The 26407-nt window shown below is 36.3% G+C and overlaps 1 protein-coding gene across 1 annotated transcript in view; it reads right to left on the reverse strand.

Moving 5' to 3' along the window:
* Nucleotides 1-26407, reverse strand: part of LOC133528444 (neuroendocrine convertase 2) — a 140515-nt gene that overhangs the window by 34065 nt on the left and 80043 nt on the right. Inside the window, exons 3-6 of the mRNA XM_061865834.1 lie at nucleotides 25581-25815; nucleotides 19508-19545; nucleotides 9593-9669; nucleotides 2510-2598 (exon numbers count right to left, since the gene is read on the reverse strand). Of these exons, the coding sequence (XP_061721818.1) occupies nucleotides 2510-2598; nucleotides 9593-9669; nucleotides 19508-19545; nucleotides 25581-25815 (439 nt within the window). The remainder of the gene's footprint in view (nucleotides 1-2509; nucleotides 2599-9592; nucleotides 9670-19507; nucleotides 19546-25580; nucleotides 25816-26407) is intronic.

The following is a 26407-nucleotide window of genomic DNA, read 5'->3' on the forward strand; positions in this document are numbered from 1 at the left end:
TGGTAATTACAGAATGTTCACAGACACGGTTACAGTTTCTATTAGTTTTAGGGAGGATTGATTTTGTTGAGAAAGTAAATTAAAGTCAAAATCTTCGTGACTGTTTCTTAGTTCGAATGTTTTGGTACACACTCTTAGGTTAAGTGAAAAAACTGGAGCTAGCGTGTCTGAAATATAATCATAGGGTGCGGCCACAAATATCGGGATTTGGCGAATATTCGTGATGGTGTTTCTCGCTACCCAAGGAAAATGAACGAGACGAATATTTGCCGAATCCCTTCTTGTCCGGCCGCACCGTTATCTTTACATCATCCACAGTGTGCATAAATCGATTAAAGTACTGTAGGATATTACTTAGATAGAAATGTGTTTCACTTATTTTTCAAAGCTCTAAGCCAAAAATGAATTAGAAATACACAAAAGGTTCATATCAAAATCATTTCCCAATTTATTAAAACATATTTCCAATGCAAATTGTTACATGAGACCAGCAGCTACTTTTCTGCCACTGATCTCTAATTTATTCTAAAAGGACCGCTTTATCACAAACGAACCATTTCCAATTCAATTCCAGTGGTCTCATCGGAACGGATTATTCAAAGAAAACTTCTGAGCAATCAACGTGGTCGGAATGTAGGAGATATTAGCAATCAACTTGATCAGTGTTTAATCTCTTTACGAGGCCGCAGGACTCGAGGTGTTTGAGATCTCTAATCAATAAACGTGATGAGGAAAAATGACGTTATTATTGTTTCAGGAGAAGGTAAAGAAATAGAACAGAAGCTGAAATTAGGAATCTTGTTACGTACGTAAAGTCAGCAGCAGAAGCTTAGTGAGCGAGTGATGTTCAAAATGATTTGGCTTATTTTCCTAACAACATAGTTATGACTAGGATGGTCCTCGCACGCGCGTTACGTTTGTAGAAACTTGACATGTTTCCATAGGTACAGGATGCGAATATGCCATTCTTTAGCACTAATATGGAAGAGTGATAAAGAGTGAGAAGAGGCAAGGATGTGTAGTGTCACCGTGGCTGTTTAATCTATTCATGGACAGTAGTATGCATGATTTGAGAAATGATGAATGTGGGCTGAGAATGAAAGGTTTACTCGTCAAATGTCTTCTTTACGCTGATGACCTGGTATTGCTGGCGTCATCGGGTAAAGAATTGCAGGAGATGGTTACTAGAATGCATAGATCTTTTGAAAGGAAAGGAATGAAAATAAATGTGAGCAAGACGAAAGTAATGGTATTTGAAAAGGGAGAAAGTATGACAAACTGTGAAGTTTTGATTGGTCAAGAAAGAGTTGAACAAGTGAAAGAGTTTGTGTATCTGGGAACCTTGTTCACTAGGGACGGTAAACATGATGAAGATATTGAAAGGAGAGTGAATGCTGGAAATCGTGTGAATGGGGCACTCAACGCTTTTATGAGCACCCAGAAGGTGTCGCAAAAAGCATGGTTGGCTGTGCATAGAGGGGTGCTGGTGCCTACACTTATGTATGGTAGCGAAAGTTGGGTATGGCAGAAGAAACATCAGAGTCAAGTGAATGCAGTGGAAATGAGAGCGTTGAGAAGTGTGTGTGGTGTAAAATTACAAGATAGAATTAGGAACAGTGTGATAAGGGAAAAGTGTGGACTGAACGAAGATGTAGTGACAAAAATTGAGAAAGGTATGTTGAGATGGTTTGGACACGTGGAAAGAATGAGTGAAAGAAGGTTAACAAAGAAAGTGTATAAGGGAGAAGTAGAAGAGGGAGCTGGAAGGGGTAGACCTCGGCGGACTTTCTCTGATCAAATCGGGGAAATCCTGAAGAAGGGCCAGGTCAAGAGCATCCTAAACCGACGAGCGTGTATGAGGAAAAAATTCTGAAAATTTCCCGACGGCACATCAATATCCATGTAACAATGTACAGTCAGCATCAAAAGTAGAGGATCAAACAAGGTTTCAAAAGTATCTACCATTCTGTAACAGCTTAACAAAATGTGATGGTTCTATATGTAGAACAATTAAGACTATAAAATTTATACTGTTGAACGAAAATTTTAGAGTTTTATCTGTATTTGGAAAAATTATCCGGAAAATCAGATACTTTTGGCGCGTTGTTTCATCCGCTACTATTGATGCTGACTATACGTAGCACATATCGAAAATCAGAGACCCTTTAAACCACTTACCGGTAAGTTTAAGCCAATTAACGCCACAGACGCTATTGTCGCGCCGCGGCAACCTCTTCGGTATATCTAGTGCCGTGGCTGAGGAGAATGGAAAACGGTGTCGCTGCGCAGTTGCACCAATGTTGCGTTGAGCAGCAGCCATAGAATTGACTAGACGCCGACGATCGGGAGACGCTAGTGCGGGTCTCTCTTAAACCACTTACCGGCAACTTTAGATTCGTACGTGACGCCGACGCTGCATATGCCGTTTTTGCTGCGCAGTTGCGCCAACGTTGCTTCAAGTAGCAGTCATAGAGTTGACTAGACGTCTACGCTCTCATAAACCACTTACCGGCAACTTTAGAGTGGTACGCGACGCCGACGCCGCAGACGCCGTTGTCGCGCGCCGCGGCCACCTCTCCGGCGCACCTCGTGCCATGGCTGTGGAAAACCAGTACTTTTAATAAAATTCTAATGGTAAAACATCCACACATCGCATATATTTGCTCGGTCACGTTAGTAAATGGGAGTGGATCGTACTTGTTCAGAACGCATCTTATTGACGTCACGGACGGCTGATGACTTCCGAAATTTGAAGATCGGCAACGAACGTCCCAGTATATAACATCCGCCGACAGCAGCCAACGGCAATCCTCTAAAATATATTGAGCGACAACGTTGTGCTGTAATTTAATTCTAATTTTATAAAATAAAATTTTTGTACACAACTTTAATTAACAAGTCTCCATAGGTTGCCAGAGCTCAACGAGGTGGGGGAATGCTAGGATCGGCAACGTGCATGTAACTATTCTGAAGTTGCAGGCGTACATAGGCTACGGAGACTGCTTACCATCAGGCGGGCCGCATGCTTGTTGGCCACCGACGTAGTATTAAAAAAAATTTAAGATCCACTTAGGCACCCCTACATTACCTAGAAAGGAGCCTAGGCCTCAACAGTATTTTAGCTACACGTACCTAAGCACCAGTTTTATTGAATCCTGACGGTGAAACAACAGTATACTCGTATCTCCTTCGTTAGCTCAGTAACAGTAAAAAGGGATACAAATCGCGGAACATAGATGGTCGGTTTTAATTGTTCCGACTATATTATTGCAGTAATCATTAGTGTATTACTAATTGTAAGTATACACCAAGATGCGTTAGTTATGAGAATACTTTTCAAAAAATGTTCAATAAAAATTGCACATTTAGGCTCCTGTCATTGTACAAGAGGGGTTCGGAAATTGGCCCGATCCCAAATCCCAAATGCCTTTACCTAAGTATATGTATAAATGGTCAATACACGTGCCTTTCCTTGCCGATACTTACATATTAGTTATCGGTAACTGAATTACGTAAGTGCACATATAGATCGACTGTGTTTGCTTTAAAAGTTTAGTAAATTGCCTTGCCAAGACACGTGTTGTAACCACTTATATAACTAAGAGAAAGTTGTGTATATTCATAATTACATTACAATTACAATTTCACATCTAGACAAGGAATTGTTGGGAGCAAAATGTAATAACAGGTAGGGAGTTTCTATATCGATAAACCCAATCATCGATCTTTTCTCAGGAACTAGTGACTGTTCCAAGTTTTGCTTGTAAATGTATAATTGTCTTAAAAAAGATAATCAAACAAAATTGCAACCGTAAAATGTGCCTACTTTACTGCAAAATTCGCTTCAGTTCAAAATTTATCGTTGTTGTTAATTATTAAATTATTATTGTAGTAGGTATGTTGATATATGTGCCAATTTAAAGTAAACACTGATATTAGGCTGTGATATAATTTTCATACATAAATTTGTAGGAGTACAATTACCCAGTGGGAAGTAAAGTAGGTACATTTTACGAAACTTAATTTTCTTCTCCTTTATATTTTAAAATGAATTTTGTAACTACTCTAACCGTGCCTTTGTGCAAGTATGTCTTTTCGAAATGACAGGCATAGTAACAAGCGGTAAAAATGCGACCGCGCCACAGCCGCGGAGCGGAGCTAGCTAAAAAATTGTTCTGAGGCATTCAAGGTCTTTCCCAATTTTGTAGGGATTTTCCTAAATAGTTTTTCTTTCCCCTCCTACGCTCAAACTTCCTGCCTAATTCCGAAACTTACTTATAGTAGCGCTAGACTTTCAAACCTTGACGGTATACAGGATGTTTATTGAATCCTAAACCAGATTATGTGAGGTAAAACTAAAGGAAATTACGGAAAAATTGTACTCTACAAATTTTGTTTTAGCGATTACGACGTTGGTATCATAGTAAATGTTGCTCAGTATGACATAAAAGAAAACCCTATATGTTAAAACTAATCCTATCAAATGAAAAAAAAAAACATATGTTTAAACTAATCCTATCAAATGAAAACTCATGAAACTACTCCAATTAAGATAAGATAGGGACGATAGGTCAGGGTATCGCTGAAAAGCAAAAGGTAGCGCCAACTTAATTTAGCGTCGAATCCCACTGGTATTTAAAGTTAACGAACTAAACATTTAAAATTACTAAGAATTTGAAACCGGATTTACGACCCCAAAATGGTCAGTTTTGGTCGTGGCCGACAGTGATGCAACACAAAAGTAAGGCGAGACTTTCTACTTTTTTAGATACCTTCAGTTTTTATTTTTAAGCTTAAGCTTGCTTGTCACAAAAATATTTGTAATGAAAACCTTATCTCTTAATCTTCGAATGGGAGTATATTTTTTTATATGTACATAAATATATAGTTATTTTAAAACAGCTTGGCTGGGTGAAACAAAACACTCCCGGCATGAAATTTTTGTACGATTAGATTAGATTAGATGATTTATTTCATGAAAGACAATTATATAATAAATTTACATTCATCTCAAAAATATAAGAATTTCTATCATGATCGTCAAAATAAAATAAAAATGAAAATAATAACAACACTAATGAAATAAAATTATAGCTCTAATAAGGATTGTCTTATACTACAATTAGAATAACAGTAAGTAGGTAAATACTTAGAAAAGTGTAGTTACTGTCGGTAAAAAACATGACTTGTGCCTTGACTCGTATCATCGTATTATCAAAGGTTAGATTTGACAACTCTGCGCGTCATCGTGGATGACACGAACTTTATCAGGCGCTGCTTGATTTTAGCACTTTATAGTATTAAGGTAACATTCGGATATCAACTGCATTACTGTTGCGACATTACTGCAGCGGCTTTGATACCGCCACTATATTTATAATTTGCTTGATAAATGTAAAATATCACGTTCAATTCTTCAATCTTTTTATCAATTTTATCATTGTTCACAATGCCTGTCACGTTCTAACAAGTATGTAAGTGGGAAAGTGACGGGCATAGTGACAGGTGATAAAAATGAAACCATGCTGCCACTGCAGTAATATAGTTAGCTGCAGTAAACGTCTGAACATCACCTTCAGAAGATAAAACTAAAAAACATAGGTATTAAAATTCTTATAGTATACGTAATAATAAATCTACACAGACAGCAGTCTAAGTGCTGACGGGTAATCCAAAGTTTTAATAACTGGAGGATTAAAGAGACTAATTTTACGGAGTGGTTGTTAGTCGCGGTAAAGGTCAAAGTTCATACTTTTCCAAACCGCCCCTAAGATTACTCAGTTAATTGATGTACCAAATTTCGTAATACCTTTTCTGAACCATCTATCTCTATTTCTTGTGTAAAGACTTGTCAAATCAGGTACCTAACGCATTGTCGCCATCAGATATATCGCAGCGGCCAAGGTGCTCACAAATATCTGAACACGCCTCTATAGTCAAGGCGCTAGAGTGCGTGTTCAGATATTTTTGAGCACCTCGGCCGCTCCGATGTATCTGATTGCGACTGTACATATGTGACGGCACGGCACATGACTGATAGTTGAGCTAAAAAGGTGGTAAGGATAAAGTTTTACTTCTATTTTCATGTTGTGTTTTCTTCAGAAAGATAAAGAAAGTTTTTTTATATTATGGAGCAGGTGTACTTGCTGTCGGTCCAGGAACTACTCGTGTTTGCAGCATCAGTTTTTATTAAGGTATCATAGGTTCATGTTCTTCTCTCATACTTACGGTCAATGAATGGATGGATGGATGTACCCACGTTCGGGACCGCGGATTTTATTTATTTATTATTTAATCTTTATTGCATAAAAGAAAAAAATCTTACAGTACAAAAAGCGGATATCATGCTTTTGAATTTAAATTTATTGTAAGTTTTAAAAAATAAAAAGTCATCGCTAAGTTGTCTCGATACTAAAATTGCGCATTTTTAGAAGCAATTTTCTTCAATTTTTAGCTTTGTTCATAAATTGTTACAATTATTTTAAGTGCGTTTTAGACCTATGTTCGTGATTTTTTTTTCCATCGAGCGAAAATCAAAACCAGGATTCCAATTGCTGAAGTCCTAAGTGAAAATCCTCAAGATTGCTAATTAAATTTATGGCAAAAAGCGGTACAATTTTGTACAATACGAATGCACTTGGTTTAACGACGATCATTGACCTAAGAATAATATCCTTTTAATACGTATGCCAAAAAGAGCATTTAAATAATTATAATTGTGGCCAGCTTTTGCCTACCTATTCAATTAACTTTCCACTCAAGGGCGCATAAAAGCAAAACAAAAGACTAATTAAAATAAAATATCACGCTTTGTGAAAGCTATTATAAAACAAAACAACTATTTAACGCAAAACAATGGGATTTTTCTTCTCCAGTTATTTTTATGTAATAAGTTTAAGCGAGAAACTTTTTATTTGGTTTACAAAGCACAGATAAAAAACGAAAATAATATTTGCAGACAGTGTTTATGATCCCATTTAGATAAATTGAAATATAAACATTTGTTTTGTGAATTTGATACGTTAATATAGTAAGTAGTACGAGTAGATAGTTTTATATTTCAACATCAATATGAAGGTTGGTAAAGTTAATGTGACGTATTTATGTAGCCAAAAGTAAAAAAAATTACGCCTTACGTAATGGGTTTATACCACGATCAGTGACACTTCGAATGACGTTTTAAAAATCCACCTTTTAACCTTGTAATGACGTCTTGTCACACCAATATTTTTATACGACTAAAACAAATTATAAGACATGTTTTCATTTAGAAACTCGACGTTTAAGCAATGTTAATAGCATGTGATGTAGTTTTGTTCAAAATTTGTTGAAATAATCTGATATGTACTCGCGTGGCTACGTCTTATAAAAGTTACTTCGTTGGTCAGTGTCGACTAGAGAAGTGGTGTATCGATAAAATAATTTCGATAATAGATATGAGTAGATTAAAATAATATAATTTTTAAATAAATCTAAGTAGTTGATATTTTTATGTCTTGTATATAAATAAAGTAAATATTTTGAGCTAAGTCATAATATTATTTCTAGCAACACTAACTGTGTTTATGAAGTCACAGATGACGTTAATCCGGCCCAAATTAGTGACACGAGCTGTTTTTTATTATTATTATTTGCCATTAAAAATAACATAATGGCTAATATAACGTTTTCACTGACTTGGCTGTTTATACAATACAACCACTGGCCTACAAAAGTAAATTTATCGATAATTTGGCATCACTACAAGTAATGTCATTCGAAATGTCACAGGACCCATCTTTCGCCTATCGGAGACTCGGAGTACAGCTGTATCGTCGTATAAGGTCGCACTCGCACCTACTTTTAAATGAGTTTTTTTTTTTTAAATCAATTGCGAGTGTAACAAAGGGTTTGATACATTCAATAACTAAATCCAGATATTTACATTATGTTTCTTATTTAAGACTAATTTTAAGGTTCACGTGTTTTTAGTCACTCGCGCGACTTGTTTGTGACGTGAGTTTAATGTGTTTAAACCGTAAAATTAGTTTAATGTTAGTATGTCTCACGATGGATTAAATTCAATGTTTCTTATTTATTATAATATATAGCATGTATATTACTTATTCGAAATAAAATGTTGGGTATTCTGAAATGATACCAAAGTCAGCAATTTGTTGCAATTTATAAGGCAGACTGATTAATTTCTAGCAATTTAACTATATTATAATTTAAAAGTACGGCGAACCTTCACAACACGGCGAATACAACCACTGGCCTACAAAAGTAAATTTATCGATAATTTGGCATCACTACAAGTAATGTCATTCGAAATGTCACAGGACCCATCTTTCGCCTATCGGAGACTCGGAGTACAGCTGTATCGTCGTATAAGGTCGCACTCGCACCTACTTTTAAATGAGTTTTTTTTTTTAAATCAATTGCGAGTGTAACAAAGGGTTTGATACATTCAATAACTAAATCCAGATATTTACATTATGTTTCTTATTTAAGACTAATTTTAAGGTTCACGTGTTTTTAGTCACTCGCGCGACTTGTTTGTGACGTGAGTTTAATGTGTTTAAACCGTAAAATTAGTTTAATGTTAGTATGTCTCACGATGGATTAAATTCAATGTTTCTTATTTATTATAATATATAGCATGTATATTACTTATTCGAAATAAAATGTTGGGTATTCTGAAATGATACCAAAGTCAGCAATTTGTTGCAATTTATAAGGCAGACTGATTAATTTCTAGCAATTTAACTATATTATAATTTAAAAGTACGGCGAACCTTCAATCAATCTAATGGAACAAAAATAATTGGTTGAGTTGAGTCGAATATTATTACAGCATCATAAATATTCATAAAACTCGTCTAAAGAATTCAAATAGCAAAATAGATCTAATTCTGGAAAAATGTCTGAAACTCGAATTTTGAATCAATAATTTGAAGAATTTTTGAGAAATTCGTTGCCCATTCTAAAAATTACTGAATTTAAATTATAAGCCTTATAAGAATTTTTTTTGGCTGTTTTTAGAGAATCAAAAACAACAATTTCTCACATTTATCACTAAAATTGAACTCCGTTCCTAAAACAAATTTAGCTATCTCTATTCGTTTCTGATTCGTTATGAGATTTAGATTAACAATTCTGCAGAAACTCAATCATTACATATTACTATTACCTGTGTCTGTACGTTTTGCTTTTTTGATATTCTGGTTTTTATAAAATCTAGATCCCTCACAAGTAATGCGCCGTAATCAGACGCCTAGCATATAAAATCGAAATCAATAGTCGCAAAAATCAAAAAAGTCAGGCACAGATAATTTCTTTCTCAATCCGTTCCCAAAATGAGATTGGTTAGGTTTTAGAGGAAGAAAATGTCGAGAACGAAACCTCGATTTCTGAGATTTTTACTCCGGGTTTTTCGCCCCAGCTGCAGTCCTTATCGCACTAATTTAAGAAGCCACCGCCGTCAGCGTGACGGAGGTATTTACCTAAAATCTTCTAATCTGAGCTGGTATTTTCGCCTAATATACAGCAATAAATATCACATTACCGACTTTCATACTACCACCATAAAATTAAAATTACAATAACTCACCTATTGAACCAATCGTCCGTGTACCGCGGGTATGGGTACGGGTCGTTACTGCTGAAGTCGTACGACGCCTCGGCATTCTGCAACCAACAACTTTGAATGGCGACATGTTCACACTTGTACGAATAACGACGTTAGTTATTGATAGTTGTGTAGAAATAAGGCATTCTTACACGGGTACGTTTTAGCGTTAACAATGCACGACGCAGCTCTTTGTAATAGACCGCGGGCCAGGAACATATACGTCAGTCATCGCATCCCGTCTGATACTTTGTCAGATGATAGTTTAGATGCTATCATGAATTAAAAAACAGTCAGCCGGTTGTATGGCGGTGGAAAGACCGTCAGTTGATGACATAAACATGTAAAGAATACGCGCCTTACCATTTTAAGTCCGCAAAGTATGCGTAATGTGTAAATTGCGTAACCGTTTATTTGGAACGCCTGATGGAATGCTACATGCAAAATTTCATATTTTTTTATTACTATCATAAAAAGGTAAAGCGCTTATTTTTTTCATGTTTATGCGACCAGCTGATGTTCTTACCACCACGATACAACCGGCTGGCGATTTTTTAAACATCTGAACTATCATCTAACAAAGTATCAAATGGGAAGCGATGACCAATTTTTTTTACGTATTTCGTGAGCGGCAGGTGATGTCCACGAGGGCTCATCATATATAGCCGTTAACCACTTTTGAGTTTTCGCCCGGGAGGCGATTGGTCATGGAAATTTGGGTCACTGTTCGCTGAAGTTATGTGAGCGTGACTTACGGCCTGATTCAAAAAATGAAATACGATAACGGTAAGTTCTTTTTTAGATAAGTTCTCATTTAGATATCGTTTGGATGTCGTACAATTGATAGAAGCAACTTGATTCGGGCAACCAATGTCACCTTAACGTGAGAAATATCGTAGATAGATCTTATTGGGATCACAGCGGAATCGAAATAAACGTCAATTTTGACATGTCGTTTAGTTATCCATCTTTTACAGATCTTTCCAAGATCTTAAATGTGTCTTAATCATTCTTCGAATCGGGCCGAGACTCGAGCTCTCAGACGAACGTAACAAGTAAGCGTATTCGGATATCACATTTGTAATTGGTCTTATTTGGATCTCTTTCAGAAATCATACGGAACACATATTGTCTCATCAATAGGTTTATATGAGCGAAAGAGCCTTCGCCTCACTCATGCTGTGTATCATTTACGCTACCTACAGGAAAACAAGAATGCCGAGATAAGAAATACAAGCGCAAGCTGCTCAGACAAGCTTGTGTTGTGTGTGTGTGTGTCGTTAAAATCCTCGGGCTGCATGAATATTGTAAATACGCATAAAGTTTAAACCAGTGTTGGCCGAAACGTTGACAAAAAACATTACGAATTGAACCGTAAAACGTAACCGATGGTTGATGGTCAATTGCAATTGACCATCAACCTTGAATAGAGTATGTCGCTCGATATTCTTGAATGAAACTTTGGACAAGTGTATTAATATGAAGTAGGTAGTTGAGCGAGTTATAATGGGACATTTAAATAAACTTCAAATAAATTTAAACATTGAAGTTTTATAGAGTAACGGCAAATAATCTATCATATTTTTTTAGATACTTTTGCATAAGTTTTTTTTTAAATATATATTCTCAAAAACGGCTTTGGCAATTTTGATGAAATTTACAAGTGACTTTGCCACGTGCCACGTGCTGTGGGATATAACTATAGAATATACGGTTGTGATGATGATAAAATCATTGTTTACATACATGCTATAAAGTCTAATTACACAAGTTTTCAAATGAATGCCCACAAAAAATAGCAATACGATAGAATTTTACTCCTGTACCTCCTGTCAGGGTAAAAGATTGTATACCACTGATACATTAGAAAGAAAACTTCCAATTCAAAGTAATAATAGAGGCAGTCTCAATACACTCAAAAGCAAACATGACAAGTAAATTTTGATGGAAGTTTCAAAACAAGGTGACACGCACTCATTACTCTTGAGTATAATTGCGAAAACGTTCATAATAAAGTCAGAACCGTTCTTAATTCATAAATTTTACTCTACCTCTTACACATATAAATATTTCTTGTTTGGCAACCCTATTAGAATATTAAATATCTAAAAGCACAAAAAACCCAGCGACACAACAAAAGCTTCAATTATAATTTGGTAACATCAAAGTCAAAGAACACGAACTCATGAGTTACCTAAAATATTTCTTATTAGTGGATCTGAATGACAAGTCAAATTATTACTTTTTCGAAATATCAAAACGCTTCGTTAATATGACATTTGTATTGTATGATATGACTAATGAGTGCGACTTTGAACTTCTAATTACATACGTGCTATGAGCGATTGGGCGACAGATCTTTTCCGCGACGAACAGTTGTTTGAAAGAACAAAATCGCAATAAACAATTGCTGGACAGATCGGTTTCACGATGATCGTTTATTCGAAAATCGATATCGGGATAACCTCTTCTTCAAAGAAACGCTTGTACACCACACTTTACTACGACAAACTAAATAGCTATCGAATAATTGATGTTACGATGAACGCTTGTACAATACAACCCTACAGACCAACCCTGGTAGAGAATGCTTTTGACATTAAGTCCACAGTAAGTTTTTCTTTAGGGCATTAAAGATTAAAATAAATAAACCCTAGTGCTGATTACCAGATCTGAACTATTTTGAATATTTTATCATAAACGCCATCGGCCGCTTACAGCATCACGTCGTACGCTGCGTCATAATGCTTACTATAGAGAAGTAATGTTGTGGTCTCCGTCACACGTCAACGTTGGCGTCTTGACGTCGTACGCGGCATCCAAACGCATTGCGTCGCGTCTCTAGTTATTTCGAACCATTGCAGTGTTTAGGTCGTCACATACAAATCATTCATTTTTCAGTCATTTTTCTTCAATTGTCTAGTCGGTCTAGGACGTCTTTTTGATGGCAATTTTGTTATACCTCCCTGCACCAAACCTACATTATAATTTATTCAGTAAAATTTGAATTGTTATCTTTAATTTATTTTATTTCATTATAATTACTTCTTTCTTTCCCTTCAAAAATATTTGATGCCGTGTTGTGTTTACTTTTCTTCGTATACGGTGGTTCTGTGCTTCTTCTTCCAATAACAAAGATACCATCAAAAATGGTTAAAATATCCATTATTACAAAATTACACACTGTACCGCACATGACCACTCGTATTAACGACAGCGAAAAGTCGTCGTCCATCGTGGACGTATTGACCGCCGACGCTTTGCGTTGCGTTCACATGTCAATCGGGACGTTGACGCTAACGTCAGACGTCGCGTATAGCATAAAATAGGAGACCATAGCCATACTACTGATATTGAAAAAAAAAAAAACAATTCAATATGTGCAGCCAAATGGGTACAATATGTACGTAGACCAAATTACTTATGACGCAAATTTTATCTGTGTAATTTGAACTTTCCTTATTAAAACATATATTGTACTCCTCAAATCATACAACTTTTAAAAAATATGAATCGTTCACACTTCCAATTTTCCATACAAAATAAATATTGTCTTCAATGTACGCTAACATCATTGTGAATCACGGTACTTGTCACGCTTTAGACATAACAAAATTCGTAATACATTGGGTCTTAGAATAAACTTTAAAAAATTAAAACACAAGTTATTTTAAAAAGTTGCTATACAAATGTTTGTCAGCTTGAGGAGTACAGTATAGTACAATTTATTGCTACTGTGCAGGCCGCACCCGGTGTTAAATAAAAATCATCAGCTGACATTTATTTGAATGTAATGTGGCAATTAAATGTACTAACTACACCCCTATGCAAGTGTAAATCTGTACTACAAAACTCAGGCCTAATTTCTCGTGAATATTCATGAACGTTCAGTTTAAATCATGAACCCTCAGCGAAATGGGTATCATACAACTTGGCATTGAAGTACCTTAGAATCTTATCAAAATACGCTAATTGAGCCAAATGGCACGTTATTCATTTTACAACCAGTATTTGGAGCGTATGAATGATTTATGTATTTTCATTCGCAAAACGACGCGACGAGCTCTTAAAGTTCTTCTTATCATACACCGCTCTCTATGGGCATTTTGCGGGCACGTCGGTTAGTAACGTTTGTAAATAAATCGATAAATTTTCGAGTTGTCAGCGGTGGCAGCATGGATTCATTTTTATCACTTGTCACTATACCCGTCACTTTCGCGCTTACATACTTGTTAGAACGTGACAGCCATGGTGGTAAATGATAAAGAGCGGCCATCTTAGTCCTACAGAATAAAGTATTAGTGTGGAGATAGTTTTGGGGCCCGAGGAAGGAAATACATAGGTTAGTTTAGCTTATTTATCTCTTAATACAATGTTCATAGTTAATGTAAAAGGATACATAAGCAATTACTTATCATATAGTGATAGTGCTAATGATCAATCATCATCATAATCCCAAGCAGGCGAAGTCGCGAGCAGAAGCTAGCGTACTTATAATTGTTGTTACACGCTTTTTTAAGTCAGTTAATTTCAAGGGTGCATTCCTAACCTTAAATTATGTAACTTTCTCAAAGAAAGCGGTATTCTAATTAACTCCATTTTGGAGATCATTATTTCTTTTAACTAATAAAGCCCCTACGAGCGTGTACATTTGCCTTAGGGCCTGTTTACATATTGATCAGTGTTTAGTATGAGTTTATATATTTGCGACTAAACGCAAGTACTAACTAAAAACGATCAATTTTTGAAATGTTAGTGATATGTCATAGTTTTAGACTGTTTGGTTGATTTAAATATACCCGTGTTACAACAGCGGTATAAAAAAATAACTGTGCTATTCAATTTTCTTATATGTACTTACGCCTTACCCCGAAATTAACGGAGTTGAAAAAAACACCGTCTATAAAATGTGATATTCTTTCATCAAATAAGCTAGCAAACGTTATTGACTATAGTATACATTCCCAGCGTCAATAATGCCGCCATTAAATTCGTACCATTCGGGGCGTAAAATTATCGCGTTGTTAGAAATTATATGAAGCTACGGTAGGTGTTTGTTCTTGACAATACATTGTCAATATAATTTTAATGTTCGCTGAACAGAGAATAGTTTTATCGTCTATGAGGCGAATATTTTTTTAATAAGTTGATATTCAATACAATGCTGGCTTTCAATTCAATGTGGTGGTCCTACGCTGGCTGTTACATAACGTTATGTAATATAATATTGTGTGACAGGGACAGCAAATTAAAACACTATCAATACTATCAAGTTGTCCCTGTCACATGATGTTATATAACGTGATATAACAGCCAGTGTGAGTTGAGTCGGCGTACGACGCTGCACCAATTAGCGTGAGCCGCTAAAACTGATTGGTGCTCACGAAATACAATCAGGGCCCCGATTCGCACTTTAAGACACGTCAAATATTAGGTCTAATACGATATGGATCAGATATTTCAGTGTCAAAAGTAACGTTTCTTCAAACAAAAACGACATATATCCAATCCATATCTTATCTAGACCTAATATCTGACGTATGTTAAAGTTCGGAATGTTCAGATCGGTCCGGCAGTCTCATAATACATCTCGTTCGCATTAATCATTGCGTGTGAGATGCCTGATGACATGACTCAAGATGAAACCTTGAATCAAAATAAGATGCGAACTTAGACGCCACCAAATCAAAAACCAATCGAAGGTACACTCTCATCTAAAATAATTTTTAGATAGGTACAAAACTTCTACTCTCTATATTTTGTTTCTATAACAATTTTAGCCACGGAAACTATGTACCTATCAAACACAGTACCGGCCAATAATATTAATATATCACCTCCATGTTTTTACGGTATAACTTTTTTTATATTTGTTAGTGACTTTCACTTCACTACTTTAGGCAGTCTAGTAGTATTTATTCTTTTGTGCCTGCGATGAGAAAATTGGTCTCATGTAATGGTTTTATCATTCCTAGAGGTTTTTTGTTTTAGTGTATGCTCAACTACATTTTTTATTAGAGCCTTTTTAGTAATATGCTGAGGCTACTATTGTAATTCACAGTATTTCATTGCAGTATTCATCATGTATTTGTATAAAATGACTAGTAAAATATGCAATCTACAAACGAACCTATATTGTTTACTCTATACATGTTCATACAAAAACACACTTTAATTAACATAAAGACGTACTGTTAATGTAAGAATAATGAAAAATATACATATTTCTTATTTTATTACTTACCTCTTCATCATTATAACAAGTTTATTTTTTTATATTGAATATTGTAAAACCGTTCTTAATAAGTTCTCTGAATGGAACGGAATAGCTGCCGAAACGCTTGTCAAAGAAGAGGCGTTATTTCTTACTGCAAGTATGTTTTAAGTTTCCAAAAGCAACATTCGATATTGTTTTTATAAAATTTAAATATACGATACACAAATAATTGTAAATAACGATCCTGAGGTAATAATAGTACAACGTTCTATATTTACAATTATTTCTGTCTTATAGAACATGCATTAAAAAAATACTTGTTGTTTTTCTTATTTTTTCGCAACTGTATTAAAAAACGTCTTTCAACACATGTGCGGAAATGTCATTCTTCACTCGTTCCGTGTGATATCTCGGTGCTCGTGAAGTAATGACATACTTTCCGCACTAGCATTGAAATGTACTATTTCAGTTCAATGCACATGATGATTATTTTTAGATAAAATTATAATTTATTATTGTTCAGTTAATAAAAACAAAAAAATAATTAGAACAATTTTCTTAATGTCTATTTAAAGTTAATTGTTTTATTGTAAAGTACCATCTCCTAAAATATCGGTAGATAATTTGTTAGCACCCTATATGTTACGTGAATATTCATGCCAAGTTTCATTAAAAAAAAAGCATGTCATTTTTAAATGAGAGCTTAACAACAATTGTATGGAAGCGGCATTTTGTGCTAAGCTCATGTGACTCTTAAAGCTTTAGAAGTCAGAATCGAAACGTGTTGTGTAAATGGAATTTGACCTTAAGTATAATGACCACTTTAAAGGCCCTACTGTACTTTACAGACGACGCTTTATGCCATTCCATTTCAGATTGCGAAGTAACTGAATTTTAATGACCTATCAACCTGTTTTCGGTACATAAAAGTGCATTAATTTACTATTACAATGCTTCACGAATATTTTGAAATAAGAAAATTAACTATTGTCATATACCTACTTATGCCCGCGACTTCGTCTGTGTAGAATTAAGTGGATCCAGACGAGACAGTTTTCGCCAATCTGATTGAATGAATTTTGGCCGTGCGGACGCAAACGCCAATTTGCCGATTATGACCAATATTACCAATAAAATGGAGGTGCATACGTAAAAATACCTAGTTGTGATTTTAGTATTGGCGTTTCGGGGCATTTTTTTTAATTTAGAGAACTCAAATATCACCATAAAACTGAAATTGGTGATTAAATTGAAGATTGACGCCAATTTCTTTTTTGATCAAATTGGTCGATTTGTTCATTCCGTCTGGACTCCACATTAGTATTTCCCACATGCCACATCCATAAAATAAATTCCATCTCCTTAAGGAATGAAATATGGAATAAAAACTGTCCTATAAAATTTCCAGGAAGTATTAAGTATCTCCATACCGAATCTCATCTAAATCGGTTCAGCGGTTAAAGCGCGACGAGGTAGCAGACAGACAAACAGACAGAGTTACTCTCACATTAATAATATTAGTGATGATGATTATATTAGTCTAGATTTCAGATCCGTCGGATAGTGTATCTACTTGAGTGGGAGCTATTTAGTTTTACCCGCCGATATATTTCTTGTACTTAACTAATCTCATAAATATAAGAGCCTCGGTAGAGAGTACCATTTTGTACCTTTTGGCGTTGAAACTCTAGGTCCATGGGGTCCCAGCGCGCACAAGTTTTTTGGAGAAATCGCGAAACGTCTGGTTGACGTAACTGGTGACCGAAGAGCTGGCGGCTTCCTCGCACAACGTATCAGTATTGCGATACAACGAGGAAATGCCGCCAGCATCCTTGGTACAATGCCTCAAGGGCCTATTTTAGATATAAGCTGGTTATAGTAATCATCTGTATATATCCATTATGTATATTGTTATTGTCAATAAAAATATTATTACATCTCATTTGTAATTTTATACTTTTATTTTACACTTTTCGTGACATTCATAAATCGAAATCGTCTGTCACCTCTTTTTTTAACAACCACATGGCTAGTAATTGTAATATTTCCTTATCATTTTATCAAAAAATAGTCGTGACTATTTATTTTTTGCTATTCTTGGTATCATTTTATCCATCAATCTCATGTCAATTTAGTTCGCATGATTCTGAAGGCAAGTTCAACTTTAATGCCAACTATTGGGGCAGCAAGCGCAAGAACTACAAATGACTATATTTATAGCATTACATTATGCTACGCTAGCTACGGATTACGCTACGCCGTAGACGTGCTACGAATCCCAACACGCGATTAGAGCAACTTCAAAGAGGAACCAACTTTGACCTTTGCCTAAATCCTGCTCCCGCCGGAGCGCTGAAGTTAGTAAAAATAAAATTTTAAAGGTCATTTCTGCCTCTAGTATAATAACCATATATTCATATAGGTTAGAAAACTCATTTAACTGTACACTTCTAGATAAATCCCTACTTCCCTCCTAGCAACTCTATCTGTCTATTTATTACTCTTCACGTTTAAACTGCTGAAACAATTTTAATGAAATTTGGTAGTGTAAGACAGTTTGAGGTTGGGCATAGGATTCTTCTTTCTTCTTCTTTTTTGTCAGGGGCTATGTAAGGCTCTACAGCCTAAATATCACTGCGACCATTCCTGATCTATTGTGTGGCCACCTACTACAACTCTCGATCCAAACCTGCAACTTCAAACAGCTGCAGGATCTTCTTGATCTCGAGAGACCTTAACTCCTCCGGACGTAATATGTGTCTGCCCAGGATTGAGTCACGAGTGCGCATTAGGCAAGGGCACTCTGCGAGGATATGCAAAGGCGTCTCCTCTGCTTCCATACAGAGTCTGCACCGCCCATAGGATTAGTTTTAGCCCACGCAAAAGTCGCGGGCAGACATTACTTGTACATATATGTACATGTACATGTATTATATTATGGATAATAATACTGTTACAACTACAATACTATCGTGTGTCATTTTGATAGTTGTCATGCCCCTAATACCATGAGGAGATTTATGTTACAATAGAAAAGGCCTCATTGCTTACATAATACATGGTAAAAAAACCTAATATATAAAAATCAATATAGTTATACTAATTAGTGACCCGTCTCGGCTTCGCAAGGGTTACCATATTACAGCTTAACATATTACATAGCTAAACCTTTCTCAAGACTCACTCTGTTGTTAGGTTAAAACCGCATGAAAATGCGTTTAGTGATTTACCGTGAACTTACACACACAGATATACATACACACAGAGAAAGCGAGGGACATTGTTTTGTAAGGTGTTAGTGATTCATAACAATATGATATCTACTAACAAAGTTAATTTGAAATAGAGGTGTATTGTCAAAGAAAACGTTGTAGCCACGTAAATCTTTCCGGGCACAACCTAAAGGTTATGGCGCCATCGCTCGAAACGAAGTCGCTATACCTTTGGTTTGGTTGGTTGATCTATAAGATGGCGCCACTTTTTGATATTTAACAAATTTAACACATATCAGTGAGAGAATAAGGATCAAAGTCAAATGGCGTTCTAAAAGTTTTAATCATGTTTCGAAAGATGGCAGTAAATTAACTGTGACTACAAAATTTTCTTTGCCGATCCACCTCTATTTCTAATTCTCTTTGATACTATGGAGCATTTTATTTAGAATGAAGTTGTATACTTACGTAATTATATTTCAAATCTGGGTGCATGTAATCCACACCTGAAACAACAAACAGAAAATTAATTCCTTCGTCTTTTGGAACTTAAAAGAAAGTAGATACTTAAAGGACTTTTAATGTATATACATCTGAAGTTTTTATGCAGAGTTTGGCGCGGGGGGTGTGTACTCAGGTATCATTCCAGTTGGCGTGACGTACCTATCTAAACCGAGAGCATCAATTGTACTTTAAAACCTGCTACTTTTATGGCTCAGTTTCATTGGTCGATAATTCGGTCGATATAAAGCGTGCGGGACTCCCCACAAGCGGCATAACGACTAGTGAAACTCATAAGTAGATAGTTCGGTCGATATACAGCATGCGGGCGACTCCCCGCAGGCGGTAACGTGGTATAACGACTAGTGAAGCTCATAAGTCGATAGTTCGGTCGGAATACAGCATGCGAGCGACTCCCTGCAGGCGGTACGGTGGTATAACGACTAGTGAAACACACAAGTCTATAGTTCGGTCGATATACAGCATGCGGGCGACTCCCTGCAGGCGGTACGGTGGTATAACGACTAGTGAAACACACAAGTCTATAGTTCGGTCGATATACAGCATGCGGGCGACTCCCCGCAAGCGGTAAGGTTGTATAACGACTAGTGAAACTCATAATAGCATGAGTTTTGGAAATCTCCCGCGCCCCGCATACGGGCCCTATCGACCAATGAAACTGAGCCATTATAGTAACAAGGTATTTAATGTTCATCGAATGTCGCTCTAATTTAATATCGCTCAATGTTATATGTCATCTTTATACTCGTATAATAAATTTCGTACCATGTAGCCACAAGCAAGCACTATGGCCTGTATAGTGTAGTTGGGTACTTAACACATGTTGAATATTATAACAAAATTAAGTTAAATGGGTAGAAAATGAGCCATCCATTATAAAAAAGTAGAATTTAAAAAAAAATATTGAGATTATAAAAAAATACAAGGCTCCAAAGTCTCAAAATATTTTTTTTTGTCTTTCAAAAATAGATGTAAAAATGGTACCTTTCGATTCCTTAAATTTTATTGAAAACAAAAATTGTACGACAACTATATATATAAACGCAATATTTCAGGGTCAAAATGGCAATTTCCTTGATCTTCCATACATTTAGGACAGACTTATAAAATGTGACGTCACATCACATTATCATTTTGTTAGAGGCGTTTCAATCGTCGAGTGCGAGCGTCAGACTTTAACTCTCATTTCTGACCTTTGTGTTGCTTAAATGCCACGAGTCCTATATAGACATTTGATCCTCAGCACAGAGTAAATAGCGGCGGCGCGCGCCGGAGCAGAGAGTCCGCTCAGTACAAAGTGCGATTTTCGCCGCACGCAATGTCACAGACGTTACATTTACAGGCGTTCTCGGGCACTCTCGGGCAGAGCTTAGTCGAGCTGTGCGCGCGTTGCTCACTTGACGTCCGCGCCGCTACGTAGGTACCTACTGTCATGTACGTCAAAATGCAGTCACTAAGGAATGTAAACATGATAAGATGTATTTATAAACGAATCGATGTATGTATGTCTGTAAAAAACTTATATTAAATAGATAAATAAATATTATAGGACATGGTTACACAAATTGACTAAGTCCCACAGTAAGCTCAATAAGGCTTGTGTTGAGGGTACTTAGACAACGATATATATAATATATAAATATTTATAAATACTTAAATACATAGAAAACACCCATGACTCAGGAACAAATATCCATGCTCATCACACGAATAAATGCCCTTACCAGGATTTGAACCCGGGACCATCGGCTTCATAGGCAGGGTCACTACCCACTAGGCCAGACCGGTCGTCCAATATTACCTACTCCTTTTTAAAATTCGAAATTAATACCGAAGCAACCCGAGTCGGGCAAGTTTAGGTATGTATTTTCAAGAACGGCGGGAATGGACCTTCTGTTTATTTTTTATTTTGTGTCCTCAGGAAAATCAAGATCGGAATTGCAGGCGTCTATAGGCTGCGGCGACTGCGATTGATTGTATGCAATAAATATGGATTTGAAGCTATTATGAATAGCTTCATAATTTCAGATTTCATGTGTTTAGGCAGGCCATAAAAGCGTTAAACCCAATTGATGAACGTGTTATATACACAAAAAACGTTAAACTCTCCGTGGATGAAGGTGCTAAGTGCGCAACTTAACATGTTCTTCCAATTTACTTGAAATGATTTTAATACTTATAAACAAAATTTTAAAGAGAAGTACATATTCAGAATAATTTATAAAAAAGTTAAAAACCCATAACTTCCATCGCAAGTTACGCGTGCGTAACTTTTATTTCCCTCTAATTTCCTGGCTTTACCCTTGTTAAAATGAATATACGGTTCAGTAAGATTGTACATTGAATTCCACTGTATTTAAATTTGAAGCTATCAACAGTCTCGATACGCAAACTAAGTGAAACAGTACCCAAATTAAACAGAAATGAGGTTTTGAGTGAAGTTGGCGCGAGTCTGTTTACAAATCAAAGTTTGTCCGCGACGTAAATTACTTGGGAAAATGTTCTTGCATTCTTCGAACGACTAAATCAGTTTTCTGAAGCGCTGGTGTTGATGAAACGAAGCATTTCTCACTTTCGCTGCCATGAAACTGCTAGGTTTATTTATTGAGGCTTTAGGTATATTAAAATAAGGTATTGAACCTGTAGAGGAATGCGGGGCAATTAGGAACATACAACTTCCAACGCTCTAAAATTATATAAAATGCCACAAATTGAATCATACTTTACGACAACTAGGCTAAACAAATTAGATCCAAAAATAGCGTTTTGAGGAATTAATTTCCAGCAACCTGTAATCCGAGTTTGTGCAATCACAATTTATGGAGCCTTGGGAGATAAATTTTTCCTTATTACCAAACCACTCGATGTAGATGGAACCCACCATCATTTACAATGGCACTACCAGCAAAATTTGATGGATTAGATACGATGAAAAGGCGTTTTCGGATTTTAACATGATTATACAAAAAATAAAGAAATTCAAAATGGCGGCTATTTTTAAAGTACCTTTCGGAATATCATGATTCAATTTTTATCATGATTGGATTAATGATTCCGTCGGACGTACCGTTTTTGAGCTACAAGTAAAAAACAGAAAGGAGTTAAAAAAATTACACACCCTCTGGGATACCGCAAACTCGGGTTCCGCAATGCGGGTGCATTTAGGACCAAATGAAGGTATTAAACCGATTCCTAATTTGCTGAATATTAATTGATGTGAATCTGGAAAGAAATCTCGCGCTGCTATAGGACTTCATAGCCGCCAACGGCGATGCCCAGCCCCATAAACCCACAAGCGCCGCAACAATTACCTACAATAGATGATGTGGCCAATGATGATGATGATTAACATCTGTCCCAGCCGGGCATAGATGGGAATAGGCGCTACATACAAATCATTCCCATCTATGCCCGTCTCTTGTATAGAGGTGGTCAAGTGGGGCGGGCACAGAGGAGAAATAACTATTAATTCTTTAAAAAATCTATAATCATTGCCCTAAACCGTTACTTTGATTATCTGGCCATCCAATAATAATAATTATTTAAAATAAATGTTATCACAGAAAATTTTAAGGAAATAAAAATATTGTCGTTCTTCTTTACCCAAAATAAGGTTAATTGGAAACAATCCGCGGGGGAAATGGATATTTTCAATCCAATAACACTGTTCAGGCTTCTTTTTTTACCTAGAGGTAAAAAACAGTCCGCAAAGTTAAAAAATATTACGTCTTTTATTATGCAAGAGGAATCATTAAGAATATAAGAAATAATTGGGTACGTTCTCATTTTCGGAGTTCCCTCGATTCCTCCAGGATTCCGTCATCAGATCCTGACTTGATACCAAATAGCAAGCTTTTAAACAAAACATAATTATTGAAATCGGACATTAGACTATTAAGGCTGTCCGTTCACGGAAAAATTATTTACTTGTGACACGGTATTTGTTTTGAAATATCAGTAGACATAATTAAAGAACAATTATCAATCTAAAATATTGTGTACAGAACTTAATTGTTTATAGAACTTTCAAGCATGCTATAGGAACGTTAAAACAGCGAATTTGGCCTGGTGGTGGCCCCTTAATTGATTGGTAAACATATAAAAATAAAGGTTTGACTAATTGTGACTCCTTTGATATCGGCTAAAAATAAAACTAAAAAAGCTTGTCAAATAAATGTCTTTCATATAATAACCATCATTTATTTTATAAAAATCATAGTTGCGACGCTATGGGCAGGAAATTTATCCTAAATTAGGTCAACACCACGTCAGAGCTGTCGCGAACAAAGGACCTCATTAGCTCATTTTCATCTCGGCGAAGGAAAATAAAAGTGCTCCCGTATAAAGCGCTAATTTAAATGTAAAATCTATGCAAATGGATTCTTCTGAAACGCTTGTGATGTGAACCAGTTTAATGTAGATTTCATTATGCAATGTGTACGAAACTTGAATTACTTCAGGTTTTTCTTATGATTTCGCGTGAAAATTAATCTAATTTAAGTACAGATGTAGGGAACAATCTTTTGCCATCGCATTTGAGACAAACTGAAATAACATAACACGTTCGTGCGTTTCTGTGAAAATACGATGGTAAAGGATTATTTAATATATTTGTAATTTGTGTATTTTAAGTACATACTACCTACAAATGGTTCTACTTACACGTATTAGATCAGTTTAAAACACTGGCAACATTTTACCATAAACAATAGACATACAACTCCTTGAGTTTGACTTTCCATTAATTTCTGCATATTTCTGTCTGTTTAAAATAAATGTCTTTGACTGAAGAAGAAAGGCATCTTCTTTGTCCAGCTCATTTCCCAGTTCAGCTGGGGTCGGGCCTCCTCGTACGTCGGCGCCAGGACAATCTATCCTGGGTTGACCGCGTGGTCAAATTTTGTGTCCTCATCTCTCTTTCGACATAGGACCACCAGGTTGCTGGTCTTCTGCCTCTTCCTTTGGGGTTGCTTGGGATGTTCATAGCCTTCCTCACTGTGTAGTTTTCGTCCCTTCGCAAAACGTGACCATACCACCTCATTCTACTCTCTTTGAGTTTTTCGGTAATAGGCGCTACCTTGAACGAGCCGCGTACATATTTATTGCGAACCTTATCGAGTCGCGTGACACCGCCAGCCCACCTAAGCATTTTCATTTCCGCCACGTGGAGTTTTTGTTCATGCATTTTCTTAGCGATCCAGCATTCTGCTCCATACATCATTGCAGGTCTAACGGCGGTCTTATATATTTTTCCTTTTGTCTTTATTGGCATTTTGAAGAAGAAAGGCATAGTTTTAATTATATTATTTGTTGGAATCAGTTGCAATATTTTATATTAAACCGGTCTTACTGAACCTACTTCACAAAGCCATAGAAGTTGAATTAAATTGTAGCAACAAATAATGTTATTATTCTATAAATGGAAACTGTTTAAATATATGTATGTATTATTTTTCGATGTTTGTTTCCCAATAATGAATAAAATAAGAATAAAACAATGTAAAAGATGAATATATAATTGGAGAAAGAAATTCTGTAAGTCTATTTGTGTGGTCGTTTTTTACTACAACTGCTACTGACTGGATTATGTTTAAATTTATTGTTGGCATTGCAAGTTGAAAGCCAGATAAGGAGTCAAGAACGTGCATGATAATTATTAGAGTCAAGCTAAGTTGGCAGCGACTTTGATAGCCCAGACGGTGCACGGGTTATTTTAAACGTCAAACTTCTGTGAAATTATGACGTTTAGTTGACACTTGCACCACCGGGCTATCAAAATCGCAGCCAACTTATCTTGGTCTGACTCTAGTACTCTCTCTAATTTCTACTCACTCAGCTTATACTATTATCTATGATGGCAGTTGTTATAATGCATCAATATAATTATAGCTGCCCCAAAGAGGCTATCACGAAGAAATCCTTTGATTAAAAGTGCATATCATTCAGTGGACATTAGGGCGACATACAAAAGGGCGATTAATATTGTTTTTTATCAGCTTCAAGATAAAACAAAACTTACCATCATCCATGATGGCGGTGGTGACGTTGACACCCGTGTACCCCTGCGCCCAGGCCGCCTCCACATTGAGGTCCAGCTTGGGTTTGCCGCCGTTTTGCCCCGTGTTCTTCAAGTACCATTGTAGCGGGAAGTAGGGGTCCCTAGGTTCGTCAGCGGGCGCAGTCTCCGGCAGGCGGAGGGGGCGGAACCCGCGTTTTACTCGCTTGAAGCCGGGCTGCTGGACTGCTGTGTGGATCTGTAGACAAGTAGGAAGATATGTTCACAGAATTTAAGTAAGAAAGAAGTCTTTTATTTTTTCAACTATGAATAAAGCTTTTTTGAAAGTTACTAGTGATTTTTCTTTCAGAAAGTCCCATTTAGGGGCAGTTGCACCAACCACTTTTAGTGAACTGATCCACGTCAGAGTAGTGAACTAAGTATAAAATTCCATACAATAAAATTATGCGAACGCTTTAACTGTGATAGAGGGTTTGGTGCAACGAATCTTAGTAAAGTGAAATATATGATAAAAACCATTATTCAATTAACATATTCCACAAAACAGCATATTGTATTAAATCAGTTGTATTTTATATGTATCCTCATTCCTATACAATTGCAATCCGAATTGTTTGCCGATCAAACTGTGCACGGTCAGCCACGACCTACGCTCTGAAGTTCGAGCCTCGGTGATCATGTGTTGTGATGTGTTAGAAAACGAAGCGTCGGACGTCTCGGCCCCGACCCGGACCGTTTTAACGGAGTCAGTATTTGTGCTGTATTTGTCTAGCCTAGATGCCTTAAAAGGGCCCAGTTTAAAAATGGTTTGACTCTACCAATGTACCATT

Source organism: Cydia pomonella, chromosome 19, assembly GCF_033807575.1.
Source record: "Cydia pomonella isolate Wapato2018A chromosome 19, ilCydPomo1, whole genome shotgun sequence".
Lineage (NCBI taxonomy): Eukaryota > Metazoa > Arthropoda > Insecta > Lepidoptera > Tortricidae > Cydia > Cydia pomonella.